Source organism: Bubalus bubalis, chromosome 11 (assembly GCF_019923935.1).
Source record: "Bubalus bubalis isolate 160015118507 breed Murrah chromosome 11, NDDB_SH_1, whole genome shotgun sequence".
Taxonomy (NCBI): Eukaryota; Metazoa; Chordata; class Mammalia; order Artiodactyla; family Bovidae; genus Bubalus; species Bubalus bubalis.
Window position 1 is genome coordinate 17,737,877 of NC_059167.1, and position 22,553 is coordinate 17,760,429.

At 41.1% G+C, this 22,553-nt stretch overlaps 1 protein-coding gene across 3 annotated transcripts in view; it reads right to left on the minus strand.

Annotated features, from left to right (window-relative positions):
* Positions 1–2,143: 2,143 nt before the first annotated feature.
* LIN52 (lin-52 DREAM MuvB core complex component) overlaps positions 2,144–22,553 on the minus strand; it is a 114,928-nt gene continuing 94,518 nt past the window's right edge. For all 3 annotated transcript variants that reach the window (XM_025295233.3, XM_006053856.4, XM_025295232.3), the window contains one exon: positions 2,144–4,193. In XM_025295233.3, coding sequence (XP_025151018.1) covers positions 4,182–4,193 — 12 coding nt within the window. In that variant the 3' untranslated portion in view covers positions 2,144–4,181. The remainder of the gene's footprint in view (positions 4,194–22,553) is intronic.

Sequence of the window (22,553 nt, forward strand, 5' to 3'; positions counted from 1 at the left end):
TGGCCAGTCAGAGCTTCACGCACCAGGAGAGACTGCTGATTGCCCACTCTTTGGGGGTGGAGGGTACAAGGTCCTCTTATGAAATGAAGCCCATGCAAGGCCAGGTAGTCCGGTAGCTCTCAGAGAAGGAAAAAACCAGACACTGTAGAACATAACCAAATGCTTGGAGATGGAGTTTGTGCAGGAGTTGAGAGCTGGTAAGAAACCCTGTCACCTGACCCCCTGGGACCATCCGCCTTGGCCCACTGCCCGTGTCCTCCCTTCCTGTTCCACATTACCTTCCCGTAATGCCTGAATCCTGCTGGAAACAGAAGAGACTGGAGCATCCCTCTGGAAATGCAATTTCTTGGCTTTATCATAAAGCCTCAATGGAAGTTCAAACACCCTGCAGAAGCCCCAGGGGCAACGGAAAGACTTTCACCAGCTCTATTTGCACTGCTCAGAAGGCAGAGGGCCAAAAACAAGGAGCAATTAGCAGCTGTCCATTAAAACACACACACACACACACACACACACACAATGAAAATAGGTAACAAAAAGATACAGAAAAATTAATCACAACATTTTGATATCAATGCAGTTGATATCCTTGAACTTCTACTGCTCCAACAAAGGAAAGAAAGTCAAGCAAATCAGCTGAGACCTAAAACCTCAGAGACTGAAGAGAGCAAGCAGCAATGAGACTCATGGTGAGAAAAGAGTAGAGTAAGAATTTGAAAATGTGTCTCCAGGCACCAACGCTATGCTTCTGCTCACAGCCAACAGATACGAGGCATGGATGGTGTCTGGAACAGTGAAAGGAAAGGGAAAACAAATCTGTAGGCAAATAATCATTTATGAGAAAAATAGTCTCTGAAGATTTAAAGCAACATATTTGTCACACTGTACCTTTTCAGTCAGTCAATCAGCCGTGCTTTTCTTTTTTTTTTAAATAATTTCCTGTATTTATTTTTAGTTGTGCTAGGTCTCCACTGCTGCGTGGGCTTTTCTCTAGTTGAGGCAAGTAGGGGCTACTTCTGAGTGGCGGTTCGAGGGCTTCTCATCGCAGCGGCTTCAGTGGTTGAGGCTCTCAGGCTCTAGAGCCCAGGCTCAACAGCTGCAGTGCATGGTGTTAGCTGCTCCAATGCATATGGTACCTTCACAGACCAGGGATCCCACCCATGTCTCCTGCATTGGCAGGCGGATTCTTTACCACTGAGCCACCAGGGAAGCCCCAGTCCTGCTTTTCTAGATCAGAGAAATTGACTGTCCACCCAGATGTATTATTGGGAATCAGTGATTAACCAATGACGCTAAGCAATTTGCTTTCCTTAAAAGGGAATGTTTTCTCTAAAAGGGCATGCTCTGGTCTGGAGCAGTAAACCATCCATGAGTGACAGAGGTAGTACTGGTTAAATCGGTGCTTCTGGTTTTGAACAGAGTTGGAATGTACAATAAGGGTTTATAGCAGGTGGCAGAGAAATATTTGCTTTTGATATGTCATGTTTAACTGGAAGCATGCAAACCAACAGGTCATGAACCTCCAGTTCAGAGAAGCCACTGCAGAACTGAGATGTGTGGGAGACAGCCACAATCTCGGGGAGCAGGTAAATTAGTGGGGCTCTAAGATATGTACTCAGATCACTGAAATATAAGGTAGGCTGTAGTAATAAGAGTCATAAGGATGGTATACATAAATGCTGCGAGAACGCAGGGGGAAGGATTATGCCCAGTTGGATCATGGGGTTTTACAGGAAGAACAGGCCGATGGGCAGGAAAAGGATCCAAGGCTTCTAGGAACTCAATGGCATCCACAAAGGCACATAAGTGAGGAACTGGGAACTGTTCAGATTAACTGGGATAGAGACTTCATATATTGGAGAGAAAGGAAACCAAACTGGAGGGTTATTTAGGGTTACATGTAGAGAGTTTTAAATGCCAGGAGGACAGGTCTAGACTTTATTAGCAGACGAGGGGAGGTATGAAACAATGAGTTGGGTGGCTGGTAGCTGGAGACCATGTGGTAGATGATCATAAAGCCCCACATTGCCCAGCGTGATATTAAAGGGAAGACAGTGGGTCATCTGCTGTTATAGCTGTGCTTTCTGATGAGGTCTGTGCTTTAAACATGCAAGTTGACCTTTCGAGGAAAAACTCACTCTCCTAATAAAACGTAAATATTTATTATGACGACACAGAAACCACCATACACAAAGTACAATCCTCTAACATCCTAAAATACATACATGCACACATTGTACATAAATTTATATTATCAATATAAAAATACATCAATAACATTTCTAAGGACAGCAAATACAAAACCAATAAATATTGCAATTCTAAAACATCTACGTATATTAAGTGCTGGTGGATAAGATGACAGTAAAAGGAAGAGGCCAAAGCAGACCCCAAAACCAGGTTACAGACTGGAGTTGGTTTGAGGGAGGTATCCCAAAGTTCTCCATCTATTTCTCAATATCCCCAAGCACTTAGAAGTGCCTGACACCATCAATTCTCAAAAAACAGAGCAAAGTTAGAATCTGACATTGCGGCATTATTTTTTTGCACAGCCCTCCTTCCTTCTCTCTCCCCATCTTTTACATTCTTTAACCGTATTTAAGATAAAGGAATGTCAATGATAAGCTTTACTTAAAATCAAAACCTCTCTAGCCTAACCTTATATATCGCATCCAAACAGAATGTTTGCCTTCTCATACTCTCTTTTAATGTCTTGTGTTAAATTCCACCCACCCTGATCAATAAGTAAAATTGCATGGATGGTCAAAGGAAGCAAATGAAAGAAAAACCCAGCCTTACTTCTAGCACGGGAAACAAGGCTGAAGTGTCAGAAAATGGCTAAAAGACCAGCTATTAAACTGAGCAGTGCTGTACCCTAGCCAGACACTCAGCATCAAGACCTTGACTACAACATCCCTAGTGTCTAAACACTAACACACTACTGCCACATGGATCTTCTTTTCATAAAGTTTAGGAAACCCCATGAACTTCTCAAAATAACAGAAGCTGGGGGCTAACTTACAAGACAAAATAAGGAGAATACTTATAATCAATTTTAAACATGGGCTAGATTTTCAGGTCGTAACATAGATAATGGACAAAGAGCTCCATAAGAATTGTAGAGTCAAGAAATTCTTTCTCTTCTGTGTGTGTGTGTGTGTATTTCTGTTATATGAGTGAACTATCTAATCTGTGCTATGAGATGGGATAGCGGGGCAAGCAAAATATTGCCACCATTCCATAGCACATTCCCTTAAGGTCAATTACAATTTCTAGTTTTTAATCAAATGGGAACTCCTGCACTCAATCCCCTTCTCCTATCTTTCAGGCCATACCTACTTTCTCACTTGAATCTGTAACAGATTAAGCAGAACTCAAAAGTCCTTTCCATCATCTTTAAGCTAGTCTTGATATCTAGAACCCAATGCAACCCTGCATGCACCTTTCACTGTACAAGCTAATCCCATGAGGGACTTGGTACACAGGGATCCCGCTCTCTGGAGTCAGACACATGGGGGGCCCTTGGAGGTAGGGAACAGAAGGCATTGGGGGATGCGACTATCATGAGAGGTGTAGAATTTCAAAAGCTTTTCTCTAGCTGGGGATTCCTGGAACCTAGTATACATTGGTGGGTTTGCAGGTCAAACTGTACCCTGACCTGAATCTAACTGGTCCAGAATCTAATTGGCCTCTGGTCTCCTAACATCATAAATACTTCCTAAGAGATGAAGTACAATTCAAAGGAACTCATCCAATCAACATGTCTCAACTGACTTTGCCATCACTGAATCAAATCAACTGTAAGATCCTGGAGCTCCTGAATCACTTCTGGAAACGAGAAAGCAGGACTTTGACCTTTAAGAACGATATGCTCTCTGGTGTCACCAGCATCCGAGGTTGAGACGGTCAAAGTCTGGAAGCTGATGGAATCACTGCACCGATCCTTGGGTAGAGCAGATTCTTCTCTTGCTGCCGAACGTCCTCAGAGGTGCAGAGTGCCAGAAGCAGGGGAGAGGGTGAATTCTGGAGTGCATCCTCTGGCTTCTGGTCAGGAAGCAGTGAGGTGTGCATCTTCAGAGCTGCACTGGGAAGGAAGCACGGTTCTGGGCCCCAGGACATCCTGTCCACAAGCAGCTGCTACTTCTTGGGCTTCTCTAGAATGTTGAGGAATTTCCCCCTTGTCATCTCTCTGGCTGGAATCACAAAGTACATGAAAGATCAATGAACACCTAAACTCTGAAAAAGGGTTCACAGGAAGGCTTAATTTGAGAATGCACATTGACATAAATTGTATACAAAGTTGCTATCCTAATAGATTCCAACCCTACTAACCTCCAAAAAGAGGGAAACACAAACCACTCTTGACAACTATAGTAATTACCAACACTGTCCTGAAGTTGGTAATTACTGTAAGGTGCAGGCCAACTGGAGAAATCTTTATCATTTACCCTTTAAAAAAAATCACCAGGGAGCTCCCCCCAAATCCCTCTCTCCCTCAAGAATGTAACCTAAGACTCATGTTCACTGTCTCAGGAGGTTTGCTTCTGGAAGCTAAAATCCAACCAAGATCACAGTCTTTTCTAGATTGCTGGTCTATGGACATTTATAATCTCAAATCAAAATTAGAGATCATTTACCCCATCTCTCAGGAGTGGTAGTTCCTGGACACTGTAATATAACAGGGTTTATATTCCCTCAGTGCAGTTCATCTGCGGATGGAGTAATAAAGTAGGGTTTATAGAGCTTTGGTCTTCTCTCTCTTGGCATTGTCAGTCCTTAGATATTTAATATAGCCAGGCAAGGTTTATGTGTCTTTCTCTGACTTGCAGCACCATCAATCTTTGAATGCTGTAGTTACAAGAGGGTTTATACAGCTACTTTCCTACCTATGATGCTCTGAAAGTGAAAGTAAAACATTTCTCAATTACAAGACCCACTTTAGAAGCCCCCAGTTTTAGCTCGGTCAAGCAAATTCTCAAAAATCATATGTGGCATAACCCCCTTCATCCTTATCCCTATGTCTCTTAAATGGATCCTCTTTTTATGTCTCTTAGATGGATGTAACAGTGCTGAAAGTTTTCTATAGCTGGAATCCAGAAATCTGGAACCACACGGTGACACACATCAGGCTGCAGTGCCCTCTGGCTTCCCAGGGACATGTCTCCATCTTGGCCAAAGGAGATGACTAGGGAGGCACCTGCTGGGATGAGAAGGACCTTCACCTTAGGCTCCGTGCTTTCCTTCCCAGCAGAGCAAATGGTGCCAGATGACGGGTGCCCACTTCCCACCCCTACCACCCATACTGAATAGTTCTTGGTTTAGTTCTACAAGAAAGAAAGAAAACAGTACAAACTTTGTAACTACTGGAAAGTTTTAGGTAACTGTAGTCTACTCATTCCCTATCTTTCCCAAGTTCAAAGCTCCAACAAAGGAAAAGGAAATCCCATTAACTAGGAATGGAAGCCCCAGTGCTGGGTTTTATCTCATATACCCACGACCCTACCCTGGCCAAAATCAAACTGACCATTCCTTCAGTGGGCTTATGCCAAACTCCATACATACAAAGTTCCTACAAGACTTGCAATTACTTGTTGATGTGATTGTCTTCCTTTATGGAAATGTAAGAACTGAGGGCAGAGGTGGTATTTTACTATTGTTTATATGGCCACCACCTAGCACAGCACTGAACTCAGTATCTGCTGATAAATGCTCGCTAGATGAATGATGATACACAAAAGAACTGGAACCAAGTAGGTACACAGTAAAGCCAGTTTCCTTCCCTTCCATAGACAAACAGTAAGACCTGTTAGTGACCCTCACTGCTCCACTCTCTACATTGTGGGATTCTTTTAAAATTTACCTTGTTTGGCAGGAAAGTCATTTCCCTTGATGAAAGTAATACCAGATTTATGGAGAGATCCAGGCACAGGACTAACTACTCTAGTAGAAATCCAAACAAGTGTTTTCTTGACCAGGGGAGGCAGCATGGACTTCTTGCAGAGAATACAAGCTCTGAATTAAGTTCCAACTCTAGTATTTGTCAGCTGGGTGACACCTTGAGTTGGGTAGGATCTCTGAGCCTCAGTTTCCTCATCTGTAAAATGAGTAGCAGATTAATGCCACCTGCTCTGCCCTCTTGGGTATTCAGCCATGATCATGCTTAGTGCAGTGGTAACATTATTAACATATCACCTTTCAGAGGAAGTTGGCAGTCTGCTGCTTCCCTTGTATGCAGTATTTCCTGAGTGAGTAAGTGAGTGGATTGTGATAAGGCAGACTAGCAATCTCAAACATTCCAATTCTTGGAATCTTCCCCTCAGCCTGATCCTATAGGAAATGACTACTTATACTTTTGTTCAGAGTGGGTCTCATCATTTATTCCTCCTTGGATAGGTTTTCTGTCTATTCTCCAGTGCTTACTAATGACTTTAAACACAGTATCCAATGATCCTGCAGCATGGCTAGAAGCAGGTGCTTTAGAAATCAGACTTGGGTAATAAAAAAAACTCAGTGGGTAGAACTGAGCCTTGTTCCAAAAATCCTGGGCTAAGAGCACTGTACTGATTTTACTAATTATTTCTGCCTCTTGCACTTCATATAACCCAATTCTTTACTGTTTTTTCCCCAAATGGGAAAATGACCAATATTTTAAGACCTAAAATTTTACAAGATCCAATCTATTCGAGGGATCTGAAGGATTTAAAAAGAGAAATAAACAGATATTCCAAAGTCTCTCAGTGGCAAGCTCTCCTTGAATTTAACCAATCCTTTTTAACAACCCCCTTTCCACTCAATCATTCCTCCCCCTTCAACCTAATCTAAGTACACAGAGCTGCAGCAAAACCACCGTAAAAGTAGAAGTAATTCAAAAGACATCATCTTCTACATGGGAGGGGAGAAAGTTTTCCTACTCGCTGGTCCTATATAGGAGATATACGAATTCCTGACATAGCTGCTCCCTAAAAGAGGGCTGTACCCTATAAATCACATCCTAAGCACCAACCCCTTTCTGTGCACAGAGAAATTGCTGTGGGTCAGCGGCTGCTCCAGAGCACGTGCCCTCCTGTTCACTTGTCATCAGCGATGTTAACGTCTCTGATTAATGCATATACCCCTGGTTTTATTCCTCATCTCTTTATCCTTGGCTCTCCTGTTCTACTGCATCATGAAGATTCTTACCGACCTGCTGCAGTAATCACCGCCCGCTAACCGCACCCCCCAAACCTAGTGAAATTGTTTAGTGATGCCAACCGTGCTTTTAATTTGCAAGACATCAGACACAGAGGTAATTTATACCAACATCTGTTCATTTTTGACTTCTGAAACAAACTCACACATGCTGCTACAAAATCCCATTAGGAGTAGAGACAGCCTTCTGCTACTATTTCGTATTCCTCTTCTACACACACACACACACACCCCCACACACCTTCCAGTACGGTTTTATATGTAAATATATTTTACTAAAAAACTCCCACCAAGGATCTCAAATCTTGTTGGGGAAAAACCTTTAGAGAAGACGACAGCTTGCTGACAGAGGAGACGAAGGTATTTCTACATCCTCCTGCCTAGTTCCATCCCTTCTTCTCAGTATAATCCTTGCATTAATAGTCAGGGTAAGATTATATGCTCCTCAGCTTGGCAATTCTGATTTCTGCCTTCTCTCCTGGTTCTTTTTTCCCCACAATGTGTCAGAAGACTGTCCTAGGGACAATAAAATTGCTAAAGAGTTTTATCTGGAGTCAACACCATTTCTTAACTATCTTCTAGTTCCGGATTAATTCTCTAGGATTGTAAGACTCAACAGCAGGGCAACACTGCTACCACAGTGTAATCACTAAGCCAAGAGGGATCCATTGGTGCTCAGCCACCACAGTGTATGCCGTGCAGAAGAGAAGCACGACCTCCACATCAAGCTGTGATTTACGGGCCCTGCTGGGCTGGGCACAGACCAAAAACCGAGAAAGCCACAATCAAGACTCTCACCAAAGGGTGAACATGAGAACTGCTGCGGAGTGAGCGACAGGGGACAACGTGTACACATTTAAAGACAACAAACGGATAAACTAAAATCAACTTTCAGGTTGATGCTGGTTCTATTACCCCTTCACAGGTTCCCTAGGGCTGTCAGGTTCATGGCAGTTGTAAATACCTGGGTACACGTTAGAGAGGTCAGGGCTGAAGGGAGGACTCCATCCTGCTTGCGGTGAAGGTGGTGTGTGCTTTAATGTAACCTCTTCTTTAGACTCTCCAATTCCTCCAGCCTACACTCAGCCTTGCCTCTGGCTCCCTTTCCACAATGACTATCCCCAAACTGCCTTCTCTGCAGTAAATTTTCTGGTGGCTGGTTGAAAAAGATTTCAGTGGTACAGATTGATTTCTCACCGGTGAGGGGATGAGGGATTACCAGAGGCACCCTGGTTAACGAGATTGGGTGCACAAGCTCTCATGAGACCAGCCCTCTCTGCCAGGGCTCTGCACCTTTCGCCCATGACATATGGGTTTCATTACGGAAAGATTTTCCAGATTATAACTTTGAGGCAATTGCCTGATAAAATTCTGCTTGGCTTTAAGACAGGAGACAATCGAAAGATTAAGTAACTTTTAATGGAATGGAAGAAACTCATAGCATTTGGTTTTCAGTTCTAATGCAAACTTATTTTAAATATTTCTGTGTCTCAATATAATTAAAAATATTAGTCAGGTGGAGGAGAGTTACTTTTCAGTAGTTCTCTCACATCCTGAAGAGCAACAACAGACTGTTCAGGAGACTCTAATATGAGTGGCCAGGAAACAAAGGAGACAGCATAATGTTGTGAAAAGAGCAGGGCTTTTATTTTTTTTTAATTTTTTGGCTGCGCCATGCAGCTTTCGGGACTAGTTCCCCAACCAGGGACTGAACCCAGGCTCCCAGCAGTGTAAGCGTGGAGTCCTAACCCATTGGACTGCCAGGGAATTCCCAAGAGCAGGGTTTTTAGCATTAGCCAGGCTCAGATTCAAAATCCCAGCTCCCATACTGAGCCTGAACCACTGCAGGCAAGTTGCCAGAGTCATCTCTCTGTGTTTCAAACTCCTCATCTGTTCAAGGTGGGGTTAATACAAGGGTCACACAGGCATTTGGTAAATGCTAGCTACTATATGACTCTTTCTTTCACGTCAAACAGGAAGTTTATTTAAGCCACAAGATGCTTAATGGGAAAATTATCAAGGATTCATTTCTCTTAGAGCAATTTATCCCTGCTTTAGGACAGATTGCCCTACACATAACAGCTAATGTACAAAAAAGTTAAAAAACGCCTTGGGTTTTACAGTGATAAAGTGAAAAATATTTAAAAAATTCTCCAATTGAACAGGAGAATTGTATGCAAGGATTTTTGTTTGTTTTCTGTTAAACAGTGAGAGCAAAATAACTTACTGGAATATGGAAGACAAGGGCTGAATGAGCACGCCACTGATGGAGGAAAGGAGGGGGACTGTCACAGAACCAGAATTCTGCCCCAGCTGTTGTCCATCAAAACATAACATTATATTTAGTTGTTTTCTTTTTTAAAAGGGAGTGGGTAATATGCTCATCTACATCACCAGTTACTTGAAGTACAGTGAAGAGTGAGGAAGGCATACAGGAAAAATAGAAAAAGCCATACTGCAGTCGTCAGGTTATGGGAGAGACGAACTGAGCATGTCCTCTTGGTCTGAGGGAACTGACTTCTGGAGTAAAGAGCAAGTTCCCTTCAAAGCAGACACCTCCTGTCTGCTGCTGGAACACCGACTGCATCTTGGCTAGTACGGCATGGACTTCTCTGTTCTTTCATGTACTCCTTTCTCACTTCTTTATGCACTTCAAGTAACTGATGATGTACATGAGCATATTCCTTTAAAACAAAAAAAACCCCTAAATGACCAATGTTATGTTTTGATTGACAACAAATACGGCAGAATTCTGGTTCTGTGACAGTGCCCCCTTCCTCATCAGCGGCGTGCTCATTCAGCTCTTGTCTCTCATATTCCAGTAAGTTATTTTGCTCTTACAGTGTGTCTGCTTCATGAATTGGCTGCCCATTAAATCGGAATCTAATCTACCTGATTGACAAACCCTATCTTTCACAGTAAACCTTCATTAGTTAACTAAGTGGTATATGCTTAATCTGTGTGCCACAGAACTGTCCTGCCCTGCCACCTTCAAATTAACACGATGACTGTTCTTAGTTTTCATTAATATGATGACTCCTTCCTTGGGCATCCATCGGCCACAAGAAACAATGGCATCTCCTTAGCTGCCATGTCACAAAAGAGGTACCAGGTCAGCCCCAACTGAGCATACAAGCAGCACCAGGAGTGGCAAAAAGGGGATAAACTATTTATTTTTTAAAAGATCTCAAACATGAAGGGAAACACGACTGTCTTGCATTTGTGTAACAGGTTTACTCTGGAGGCTCAAACCTGGGTACTAGCTGGGGCAGCAACCTTCCTTAACTGTACGAGCAGCTCCTTCTAGCAAAAAGGAGCACATAAAACCCTAGTTAGTTTGGTTTAAATCCGTGTGTTAAATGGTTATCTATTTAACTAGATTTATAGAAGATACTCTGTGGAAATGATGTGCCATTTGTTTTGACTACAGTTTTGACTTTCTTTAACAAATATTTTTTGGTTGAAAGTGTTCTAACAATGAAGAGGGACCTGGCAGTCATCAGTGTGCACTGTGCAGGAGAGAAGCATGAAGGCGGTGGATGAACAGCTTAGTCACGTAGAGACCCAACCTACAAGGTTCTAGGTATGAGGGAAAATTCACATAAATGAGAAGAGGCCTTGGAGACAGCTAGCTAGCAGTTCACAGGTATCTTGGTACATCAGAGGAGAACAAAGGAAACCGCTGTGATTCATAGAGCCGATGTCTCTCTCAAGGGAACGGGGAGGGGAGGGTTTCCCGTCACTCGGGCACAGAGCCGGCATACAGCAGAGCAGTGCCCGAGCAGGCTGCGAGGCTAAGATACCTCACCATGCTCCAGTCAGACCTCCGCACAAAACCTACCACTAAGTGATCGATAATTCAAGTTAAGGACTAAGTACTTTATAATGCCTCTGATGTGAGAGCAGCAGGGGCTGGGGCCACTGTCAAGAACAGAAGGTGCTATGAACTGGGCATGAAGTCCCTGGGTGAGAAGGGCTCCTGGGACCTCATTAGAACACTGGTGGCCCTCAGAAAGTGGTATAATTGTAATAAGGGCCACAGACCATCCTCAATCAACTCATGGGAGAGTCAACCCACGTAAGAGTACATGGTAGAAATCTCTCTTTTCTCTATATAAAAGCAGTGTTTGAAAGCAGACAGAGGCCTTTGCTTAAAATTCCCTGGGCATAAGCATTTCAAAAGGACAATGAAATACATATCTAAGGAAAGAATAGCCTGGGTGCTACCTCTGTGACCAAACTGATCATTGACTATGAAAATCTTCATCCTAAGAATTCTCAAAAAATCCTTTTGGGGGCACACTTTCCAGATTCTGTTTCTATAGAGTGTTCTGTCTCTCCAACAGGACTTTTTCTTCCAAAAAGGGTGGCTTGGCTAAGAAGAGTCTCCTCTCCACTGAATTCAGAAAAAGATAATTTTATGTCAAACATTTTTTTTTTCAATTCATAGTAAGGGTCATTTCCAGAGACTGTTTTATCTAAGAAGTAATATAAAAAAGAAAAGCCAGGACTCAACATACAGGTAAACGCATTTGGACAGTTCCAATATGGAAAATAATTTTAATGGCTTTTCACAACAGAGGAAAAAAAAGACAGAAATATCCAGCCAACAGATATATTCTCAGAATATAAAACATCAAGCAGGAACATAAAATATGGGAAGTGTCAGCCATGATGCCTGAAGATTGAAAGCAGAAGTAGAAGAATCTTAATTGTCAGGTATTTGAAAAATGTATTCAAGCAAAAGCCTGTGTTTCTCCATCAACTCTCCCTGTCCTGCCCTCTTTCAAAAGCAAAACAAGACAAGATTTCAAATATTCAATCCTTTTTATCATTCTTCTCCGTACTAAAAAACAAACCAAAACAACAAGCGACCCCAAAGATCTATGTTCAAGAAATGAGACCTAACAACTTCTTGTCTGTGGTATGTTTCCTCTCCAGAGAGCCCACAGGCCTATTTCACTTGGTTCCCTTTCCAAGGGCGAACTCAACTGAGCGAAAGGCAATGAGATCAAAGCAATGGATCAATATTCTTCGGGCAAACTTTTATTAAATGCTCATAAATGTTGACAGAACATTCACACTTCAGGGCCTGTACTTAATATAGATTGAGGTGAAACACTGACTATGACCAAAGGCTGGTAGATTCACACAGCCTTAATTTCCTCATTCATAAAGTAAGTACAGCAATAATGATCTATCATGCAAGGTTAAGAAGGAGTGACTAGTCAAAGTGACTTCATCAGGACACAAAGTATTTTGCCCCAAGTTAGAGTAATTTATTCACAGGCAATATCCCACTCCCAGGAAATTCAGACCAGGATCCCAGCATAGATAAATTTCAAAGGACTTGGACATTAAGACAACTTTCCTACTCATCCCCACCTCAGGGTGCTGGCAGTAGCAAACATCTACAGAGGATGCAGGCCCCAGTCTTACTGACCCCCAGGCCAGGGAAAGAGGTACATCTTCACACTGCGAGGCCAATAAAAACCTCTCTTGATTATAATTTAGATAAGAACCACCGGATTGAATAATAATGTCTGAAACTCCCCTAGCTGTTTCACCTTGAGATGTCCATCACTGGGTTAAACATGATGCTAATTGCATTTGGATTGATTAATTTCTCTCACTCCTGTCTATTCGAATAACGCTTAACAAAATAATCATAGCACCCAGAGCCAAATCTTTTCCGTCAAAGGAATGAAGCCATCAGAACAGGCAGAGATGAAAGAAATGAAGATGACCCGTAATTACTGCTACGGTGATATCATTACCATATTATACAAAATGAGTGTGGGGGGAGGGGGAGGAGGGAGGAGGGGCTGAGATTATTTATATTTTTTAATGGAACGCTACAATCTAAGAATACAGATTTAACATCAAGTGGGACACACAGAAATATAGAACTTTACAAAAATACAAATCTTGCTCATGAAATTGCAAAATCCAACAAACACTGAGGTCCAAGATACATCAAGTGTCTTGGGTTGTGAGCAGGTATTATTCACGCCACTATTTTTTCACTGCAATAACACTTTGTGTATGACTTACATGGAGATTTAAGATGCTGTCTTCACACCACAAGCACTTCCATAGTTACTGGAGAATTTTTCTTTAAGCCAGGGGATAATGTAATTTTATTTTAATTTTGTTAGAGGTAGCCTTGTTTGTAAAATTAGAATCTTGAGTTTTAACTGCAGGTAGTTTTAGTTTAAGACAGCAAAGAAAATGTCTATGTATCTTCACGCATGGTTCATAGGACGGTAGTATGGACTTAACTCACCAGCAAGGAAAAATATATTTCCCTACTTTCTTGTTGTTTGATTTTTTAATATATTATATATGATATAGAAAAACTTACAATAGCAAAGGATTTGAACTTTAGGTCTGAATCTATCACTTATTAGATAGTGATCTCAGGTAAATTATGTAGCCTCTCTATGCCTCAGTTCCTTCATCTGTAAAATGGGGGTTTAGTACCTACCTGAGTCAGTTGTTATAAGACTTAAGATGGTACATTTAGGTGCTCAGTAAGTGCTGGCACAAGAAAAAAATTTCCCCCTAAAATTTAATGGCTATTTACAGAACCTTGCATGTTTTGGTTATTTCATTTAGTGAAGTTATTTCAAATATACACTATAAAATACCCTGAATATAGATTTTAACAAATATTTGTGAAATAAATAAATAGGATACTTAGAAGGGGCATCATTTTAATAGGCTAGAATTATCTGGGGGATATTTTGGCTACAGTATTTTAAACAGAGAACCAAAATTAAATTGAAAACAATAAAAACAGATACTGAAATTGTTTTACTTAGATAAGAAGACATGTTTTTCTCTTTTCTTACATAAAAAATATTCCCACAGAAAATAAGCACATGTATTTTGATTACATGTATTTGTAGTCATTCAGTAGTAAATGTAAACAGAAAAAAAAAAAAGACAAAACACTGTATTTCTGCCAGGTTAAAACAAGAGACTAAACCATTTACAATGTTAACTTGGTGTTCTCTGCTTTCTTTCTGGTAAAGAGAGACAATGTATACAGTAGAAAGGATTTCTCTTGTCTGGCTTTGGAATTAGATGGGTCTGGCCTTGACCCTTCTTGTATATGCAGAGTACATCATGAGAAATGCTGGGCTGGAAGAAGCACACGCTGGAATCAAGATTGCCCGGAGAAATGTCAATAACCTCAGATATGCAGATGACACCACCCTTATGGCAGAAAGTGAAGAGGAACTAAAAAGCCTCTTGATGAAGGTGAAAGAGGAGACTGAAAAAGTTGGCTTAAAACTCAATATTCAGAAAACGAAGATCATGGCATCCGGTCCCATCACTTCATGGGAAATAGATGGGGAAACAGTGGAAACAATGGCAGACTTTATTTTTCTGGGCTCCACAATCACTGCAGATGGTGACTGCAGCCATGAAATTAAAAGATGCTTATTCCTTGGAAGAAAAGTTATGACCAACCTAGATAGCATATTGAAAAGCAGAGACATTACTTTGCCAACAAAGGTCCGTCTAGTCAAGGCTATGGTTTTTCCAGTGGTCATGTATGGATGTGAGAGTTGGACTGTGAAGAAAGCTGAGAGCCAAAGAATTGATGCTTTTGAACTGTGGTGTTGGAGAAGACTCTTGAGAGCCCCTTGGACTGCAAGGAGATCCAACCAGTCCATTCTGAAGGAGATCAGCCCTGGGATTTCTTTGGAAGGAATGATGCTGAAGCTGAAACTCCAGTACTTTGGCCACCTCATGCGAAGAGTTGACTCGTTGGAAAAGACTCTGATGCTGGGAGGGATTGGGGGCAGGAGGAGAAGGGGACGACAGAGGATGAGACAGCTGGATGGCATCACGGACTCGATGGACATGAGTCTGAGTGAACTCTGGGAGTTGGTGATGGACAGGGAGGCCTGGTGTGCTGCGATTCATGGGGTCTCAAAGAGTCAGACATGACTGAGCGACTGAATTGAACTGAACTGATCTGGTGGCTCAGTGGTAAAGAACCCACCTGCCAATGCAGGAGATATGGGTTCAATCCTTGATCCAGGAAGATCCGACATGCTACGGAGCAACTAAGCCTGTGCACCACAACTACTAAGCTGTGTTCTAGCACCTCGGAGCCACAACTACTAAGACGACATGCCCTAGAGCCCGTGCTCTGCAACAAGAGAAGCCACCGCAATGAGAAGCCTGCACATTTCAAAAAAATCAGAATCAAAAATGTTATAAATGAAACAAGAATCTACAAAAGCAAGTATAACTGAATCACTTCGCTATACACTTGAAACTAACACACTGTAAATCGACCATGCTATGCTATGCTAAGTCACTTCAGTCGTGTCCGACTCTGTGCAACCCCGTAGACGGCAGCCCACCAGGCTTCCCCGTCCCTGCGATTCTCCAGGCAAGAATACTGGAGTGGGTTGCCATTTCCTCCTCCAATGCATGAAAGTGAAAAGTGAAAGGGAAGTCGCTCAGTTGTGTCCGACTCCTAGCGACCCCATGGACTGCAGCCTACCAGGCTCCTCCATCCATGGGATTTTCCAGGCAAGAGTACTGGAGTGGGGTGCCATTGCCTTCTCTGAAATTGACCATACTTCAGAAAAATTAAAATTTTTAAAAATCAATTAATACCCTTAAACATTTTTAATTTGAACTAGGCATATTGGTACGAATACAACTTCTTTTCTTTAAAAAAAAAAAAAAACAAACCAACACTCATTTACCAACTCTGTCCATGGAAAAGGACCAGAAGCCTGACAGTTCAGTACTAACGAATACTCTTAATACTTAGATTTCTACTAAAAGGAACCAAGGTTACTTGGAGATATGGATGAGATTCTAAGTCTGAAGAAGTAAATGAACACAGAATATCTTGACATGCTGAAAGGAAAGAAGTTACCAAAGATTACTAGAGTCACGTCAAACAACACAGGAGTCAACAAAAAGGGGTGTCCACTAACTAAAGATGGGACAGTTCTGACTGTCAGAAAGAATAATAATTATAGTAGTTAGAAATAATATTAAATATAAATACCTATAATGTTTCTTAAAAGTCCTTAGTTATTTCAACTCATCTCATGTTCTGAAAATCAGTAAGTAAAAGGGGGGAAAAACCAATCTTTTTTTCTTGCCTTTCCTCTCTGGACTATATTTCAGGAAAACCAAATAGCTGCTACTGATAATTATCACTTTTATTATGAAAGAGATCAGATTTATACCACCTAAACCCAATGATCCTCATTGCAACTGGAACAAATGAAGGTCTTATGCTTTCTGATATGCAGCAATAGCAAGTACATGTATGAACCATTCTTTCCAAAAAGACTGATTCCAAAATCACTTTATTCTCTAACTCCACTAGATTGCATGAAATTTGGGGGGAAAACAGGAAAGCGTGAAATGCTACCACTAGGATAAAAATCATCCAAATTTAAAATGCAGGAGATCTTCCCAGACAAACAACCTAGTTTCTTCAACAATTAAACAGCACTGGCGGGGTTGGGGGAGCTCTAGAAGAACAGGGCGTGCCTATTTATAGAGAAGATTAAGAGGCTGAAGTCTGATGTCAACCAAATGCAAATGTGCAGACCTTCTCCAGATACCAACTCACACAAACCAACTGTGAAAAACAGTTTTAGCCAAATTGGACAAGGATTATGTTATTAAGGAATTATTATTTTATTTTGTTTAGTGTAATAACTGTGTGTTTTTAAAAGGGCTTCTTGGTTAGAGATACATACTAAAGTACTTATGAATGCCATGGCACTAGGATTTGCTTCGAAATACTCCAGCCAACAACACAACCACAACAAAAGTGTGATATAAGAGGGCAGAGATAAAACAAGAATAGCAGAAAGCTGACTGAAGTTGGGGATGGGTATGTGGAATTCACTATAGCATTCTCACTACTTTAGTAACATTTGCAAAATCTTCATAATAAAAAGCAAACTTCACTAACTGCTCTTCTGGGAATATAGCCTTTTCTCATTATCACTGCATATCATAATACAATGAAGAGTAGGCCAGGGAACAGAGATGAGGACAATTAATTATACAGAGGGCTTGGAAATGGATAGACAGAAAAAGCTTGAGAAAGGGGGTGAGTTTTTATGTCATGAATGTTTATTTCCATTGTTAAATTCCTTGGATGAGGAACAAATTACACATGACCAAACGATCAAAAGCAGGTAACATTTTTTAAAGTCCACCAAATCTTACTCAGGTGAAGCCTAATGATACGAACCTGCTGCCTTCCAACCTTTCTTAATTATTTAAGGAACCACACTGACAAATCTAAGAGCACGATTTTCAATTTATTCATAAAATAGCTGCAAGTGCAGCTCTCTTGCTCAGCATTTTGCTCCTACAAAATTCTTTGGGAAGTGGAAAGAATAAGTCCTTGGTTACTCATTCATTGGATTTTGAACTGAAATTTTTTTGACTTGAAAAAGCTTTAGGGTCACTACAGCAGAAATTAACACAGTATTGTAAATCAACTACACTTCAATAAAATAAAAATAAAGCTTTAGGGTCAGTAGTAAGAGTAACTTTGAGTTTTAGACCAGTCCAATAGCTAACAAGTTACAAAAATGAATGGCTTAATCTAAACATTCATTAGAGTGTTTGTTAGAGGCTAAGTCATATTTGAGTCTTTGGGACCCCATGGACTATATAGACCATCAGGCTCCTCTGTCCATGGAATTCTCTAGGCAAGAATACTGGAGTGGGTTGCCATTTCCTTCTCTAGGGGATCTTCCCAACCTAGGGATTGAACCTAGGTCTCACGTATTGCAGGCAGATTCTTTACTGTCTGAGCCACCAGGGAAGCCGATTCACTAGTCCAGCTAAATTTCACACCATCAACAGCTGTGAATATAAATGATCACCTCCCTAATCCTACTTTAATTCGATCACTCTTACTTCATAGATGATTTATCCAATTTAAAACAAACTACTTGTTCTGATAATTTGATTTTAATTGATTGCAATGTAGTTTCACATATGTATGGTTCATGTTCTCAACTTGACCAGACAATAAATTCATCAGTGGAAGAGACTTTTAAAGATATTTTCCCTAAATGACTTGGAAAAAATACCCAATATATAGTATTTGCTTCCCTGATAGCCCAGTTGGTAAAGAATCCACCTGCAATGCAGGAGACCTGGGTTTGATTCTTGGGTTGAGAAGATCCCCTGGAGAAGGGAAAGGCTACCCACTCCAGTATTCTGGCCTGGAGAATTCCATGGGGGCGCAAAGAATAGGACACGGCCAAGTGAATTTCACTGATAATATCCATCCAGCAAGGCTTAATTTAAAAATCTTTTTCCTTTAAAATCATGTAGTAGTACAAATGTACAACAATTACTGTTTTCACTTGATTATAAATTAAAAAAAAAAACTATTTATTTATTTGGCTGCATCAGGCCTTAAGTTGTGGCAAGCAGGATCTTTGATCTTCACTGCAGCATGAGGGATCTTTAGTTGTGGTGCACAGGCTTAGTATATCTACGGCATGCAGGATCTTAGTTCCCTGATTAGGGATCGAACCTGAGCCCCTACATTGCAAAGTGGATTCTTAGCCACTGGACCACCAGGAAAATCCCTGAATTGCTTGCAAAAGAACATCACATCAAGGTGAGAACTTGATTGTATGATGTGTCTACCTAGGTAGTCATTTTAAAGGGACCTGGAACCTTTAACCAGAGTGCTTGCACCTGGACTAACATCTCTCTGAGCAACAGAATACAAAGAAACAATAATGGACTGAAAACAATTACAGTTGGGACAGTTATGAACAAGAGGATACAAAAAGGACCTGGGACCAACTGCCATTTCTGAGGGGCTGAGAGCAAAAGCAGGGTATTATGTAGGATCCCTGCACACAGCGTCACCATGCAGTGGGCAGATCACCTAAGCTATGCCTCCTGCCCAGTCCACAGACCTGCCCCTGCTGTTATCCCCTTTAAGGACCCAAGCAGCTTCTCTGGGGAGATAGCACGAGTACCTGCTCCTTGTTTTCCCTCCCTCATGCTGCAGCACAGCCCTAATGAAGCCCTGACTAGAATTCTTATCTGGCCCTGTATCAATTTCTATTGATTAAAGGGGCCAAGGGCCCAGGTCCCTAACAATATGGTACTGGTTAGTTTACTTGTGAGTTGAAATTACAGCTAGTTAACCATCTGTGTTTTTCAAATATCCAGTTTTGATGTTTCTGAAAAATCTTATTTACATTTGTGAATTAGAACATAAAAATATCCTCAGCCGTAAAATTACATTATACTGTGTATAGAAACACTGGACTGGAAGAAACACAAGCTGGAATCAAGATTGCCGGGAGAAATATCAATAACCTCAGATATGCAGATGACACCACCCTTATGGCAGAAAGTGAAGAGGAACTAAAAAGCCTCTTGATGAAGGTGAAAGTGGAGAGTGAAAAAGTTGGCTTAAAGCTCAACATTCAGAAAACGAAGATCATGGCATCTCGTCCCATCACTTCATGGGAAATAGATGGGGAAACAGTGGAAACAGTGGCTGACTATTTTTCTGGGCTCCACAATCACTGCAGATGGTGACTGCAGCTATGAAATTAAAAGACGCTTCCTCCTTGGAAGAAAAGTTATGACCAACCTAGATAGCATATTGAAAAGCAGAGACACTACTTTGTCAACAAAGGTTCGTCTAATCAAGGCTATGGTTTTTCCTGTGGTCATGTATGGATGTGAGAGTTGGACTGTGAAGAAGGCTGAGTGCTGAAGAATTGATGCTTTTGAACTGTGGTGTTGGAGAAGACTCTTGAGAGTCCCTTGGACTGCAAGGAGATCCAACCAGTCCATTCTGAAGGAGATCAGCCCTGGGATTTCTTTGGAAGGAAGGATGTTAAAGCTGAAACTCCAGTACTTTGGCCACCTCATGCGAAGAGTTGACTCATTGGAAAAGACTCTGATGCTGGGAGGGATTGGGGGCAGGAGGAGAAGGGGACGACAGAGGATGAGATGGCTGGATGGCATCACGGACTCGATGGACATGAGTCTGAGTGAACTCCGGGAGTTGGTGATGGACAGGGAGGCCTGGCGTGCTGCGATTCAGGGGGTTGCAAAGAGTCGGACACAACTGAGCGACTGATCTGATCTGATATAGTTTAATACATAGATTATATATAATAACTATATAGAGAGTTTAATCTATATATAGTTAACATAATAAGCATGTTGTTTAGTCACTCAGTTGTGTCTGACTCTTTTTTGACCCCATGGACTATAGTCCACCAGGCTCCTGTGTCCACGGCTTTTCCCAGGCAAGAATACTGGAGTGGATTTGCCATTTCCTTCTCCAAGGAACCTTCCCAACCCAGGGATTGAACCCACGTCTCCTGCATTTGAAGGTGGATTCTTTACCACTGATCCACCAGGGAAGCCTTATAGTAAGCATATACTGAATGAAAAAACACTCTTTCATTGACAGTACAGGTGATAATTTAAGATCTTAAAAACAACTTATATGTGATCAACATGGCAAAATATAAGGGGAAATCTGGTTAGACAGTATATAAACATTTACTATAATGTTTAATAATTAAATTTAAAACACATTTTTCATTTATTTTATTCGCACTCAAGCCAAAAAAGAAGTGAAAAAGAAAAGCATTTTATAGATGCTAGACCACTGGCAACAAAAATCAAAGGTCAGAGTTCTAAACTTGTTTCCTCAACTAATCAACAAGTTCTTATGACATGCCCATTATTATTTTTTTTAAGATTATTTATTTGTTAACTTTTGGTGACACTGGGTCATCTTTGCTGTGTGCAGGCTTTCTCTGGTTGTAGAGTGCAGGGGCTACTCTTCCTTGCAGTGTGAGGGTTTCTCATGGCAGTGACTTCTCTAGTTTCAGCTCATGAGCTCTAGGGTGTGTGGGCTTCAGTAGTTGTGGCAGCTCTTTTCTAGTAAGTCGGCTCTTCTCCTTATGTGGCCAAAGGATTGGAGCTTCAGTTTCAGCACCAGTCCTTCCAATGAATATTCAGGACTGATTTCCTTTAGGATGGACTGGTTGGAAATCCTTGCAGTCCAAGGGACTCTCAAGAGTCTCCTCCAACACCACAGTTCAAAAGCATAAATTCTTCAGTGCTCAGCTTTCTTTACGGTCCAACTCTCACATCCATTAATGATTACTGGAAAAACCATAGCTTTGATTAGTCGGACCTTTGTCGGCAAAGTAATGTCTCTGCTTCTTAATATTCTGTCTAGGTTTGTCATAGCTTTTCTTCTAAGGAGCAAGCATCTTTTAATTTCATGGGTGTAGTCACCATCTGCAGTGATTTTGGAGCCCAGGAAAATAAAGTCTGTCACTGTTTCCATTGTTTCCACATCTATTTTTGCCATGAAGTGATGGGACCGGATGCCATTGATCTTAGTTTTCTAAATGTGATTCTGATGCAAGCTCAAAGTTTGAGGACCACTAACCTATCTTACCTGGGTTTCCCAGGTGGCTCAGTGATAAAGAATCTGCCTGTCTAATTAATGCAGGAGATACCAGAGATGCAGGTTCTATCCCTGGGTCTGGAAGATCCCCTGAAGAAATGGCAACCCACTCAAGTATTCTTGCCGGAAAAACCCCATGGACAGAAGAACCTGGTGAGCTGCAGCCCATGGGATTGCAAAGAATCAGACACGACTGAATACAACAGCAACCTATCTTAGCCAGACTCTTTGATTTTGTCTCCAGTTCTAATTCATTACTAAAAGAATTATTAATAAAATTTTAATTGGTTAAAATTATGATCATAAAGCATACTTCTTATCATAAAACTAAATGCAGAAAACTGACACTATCTTCTCTATGAGCCACAAAGGGAGAAATTAAAATTCAGCCAAGGATAAGAATTTTTTATCAAAACTTCAGCTCAATCTCTAGTGCCATGCATTATACTTAGTGCTAAGGTTATAATATAATCCTTAAATTTGAGAATCTGGCAGAAGACAGACTGGAAAATAAATAATTATCAAATAATGTCATCTAAGCTATAAAAGGAGTAAACAATACATTTCAAAGACAGACATGGGGACAATCAAATCTGCAGAAGGTTTGGGTTGGATGGATAGGAAAAGCTTTAGAAAAGGAGTGATACTTGAACTGATCCTTTAGGAATACAGTATCTAGGAACAACCTGGCAAACTAAGGACAGCACTTTTTAAATGCTTTCCACTAGGCCACCGGGGTAAAAATCAAGTGAGTATTATGAAATAAATCTTAGAATAAATTCTAAGTACTTTCTTAATTCCCAGGACCGTTTGGGATTTCTTGTGGCTAGCAAAGTAGTAAAAAAAATGGCCCTGCTTTAAGAAATTAAACAAG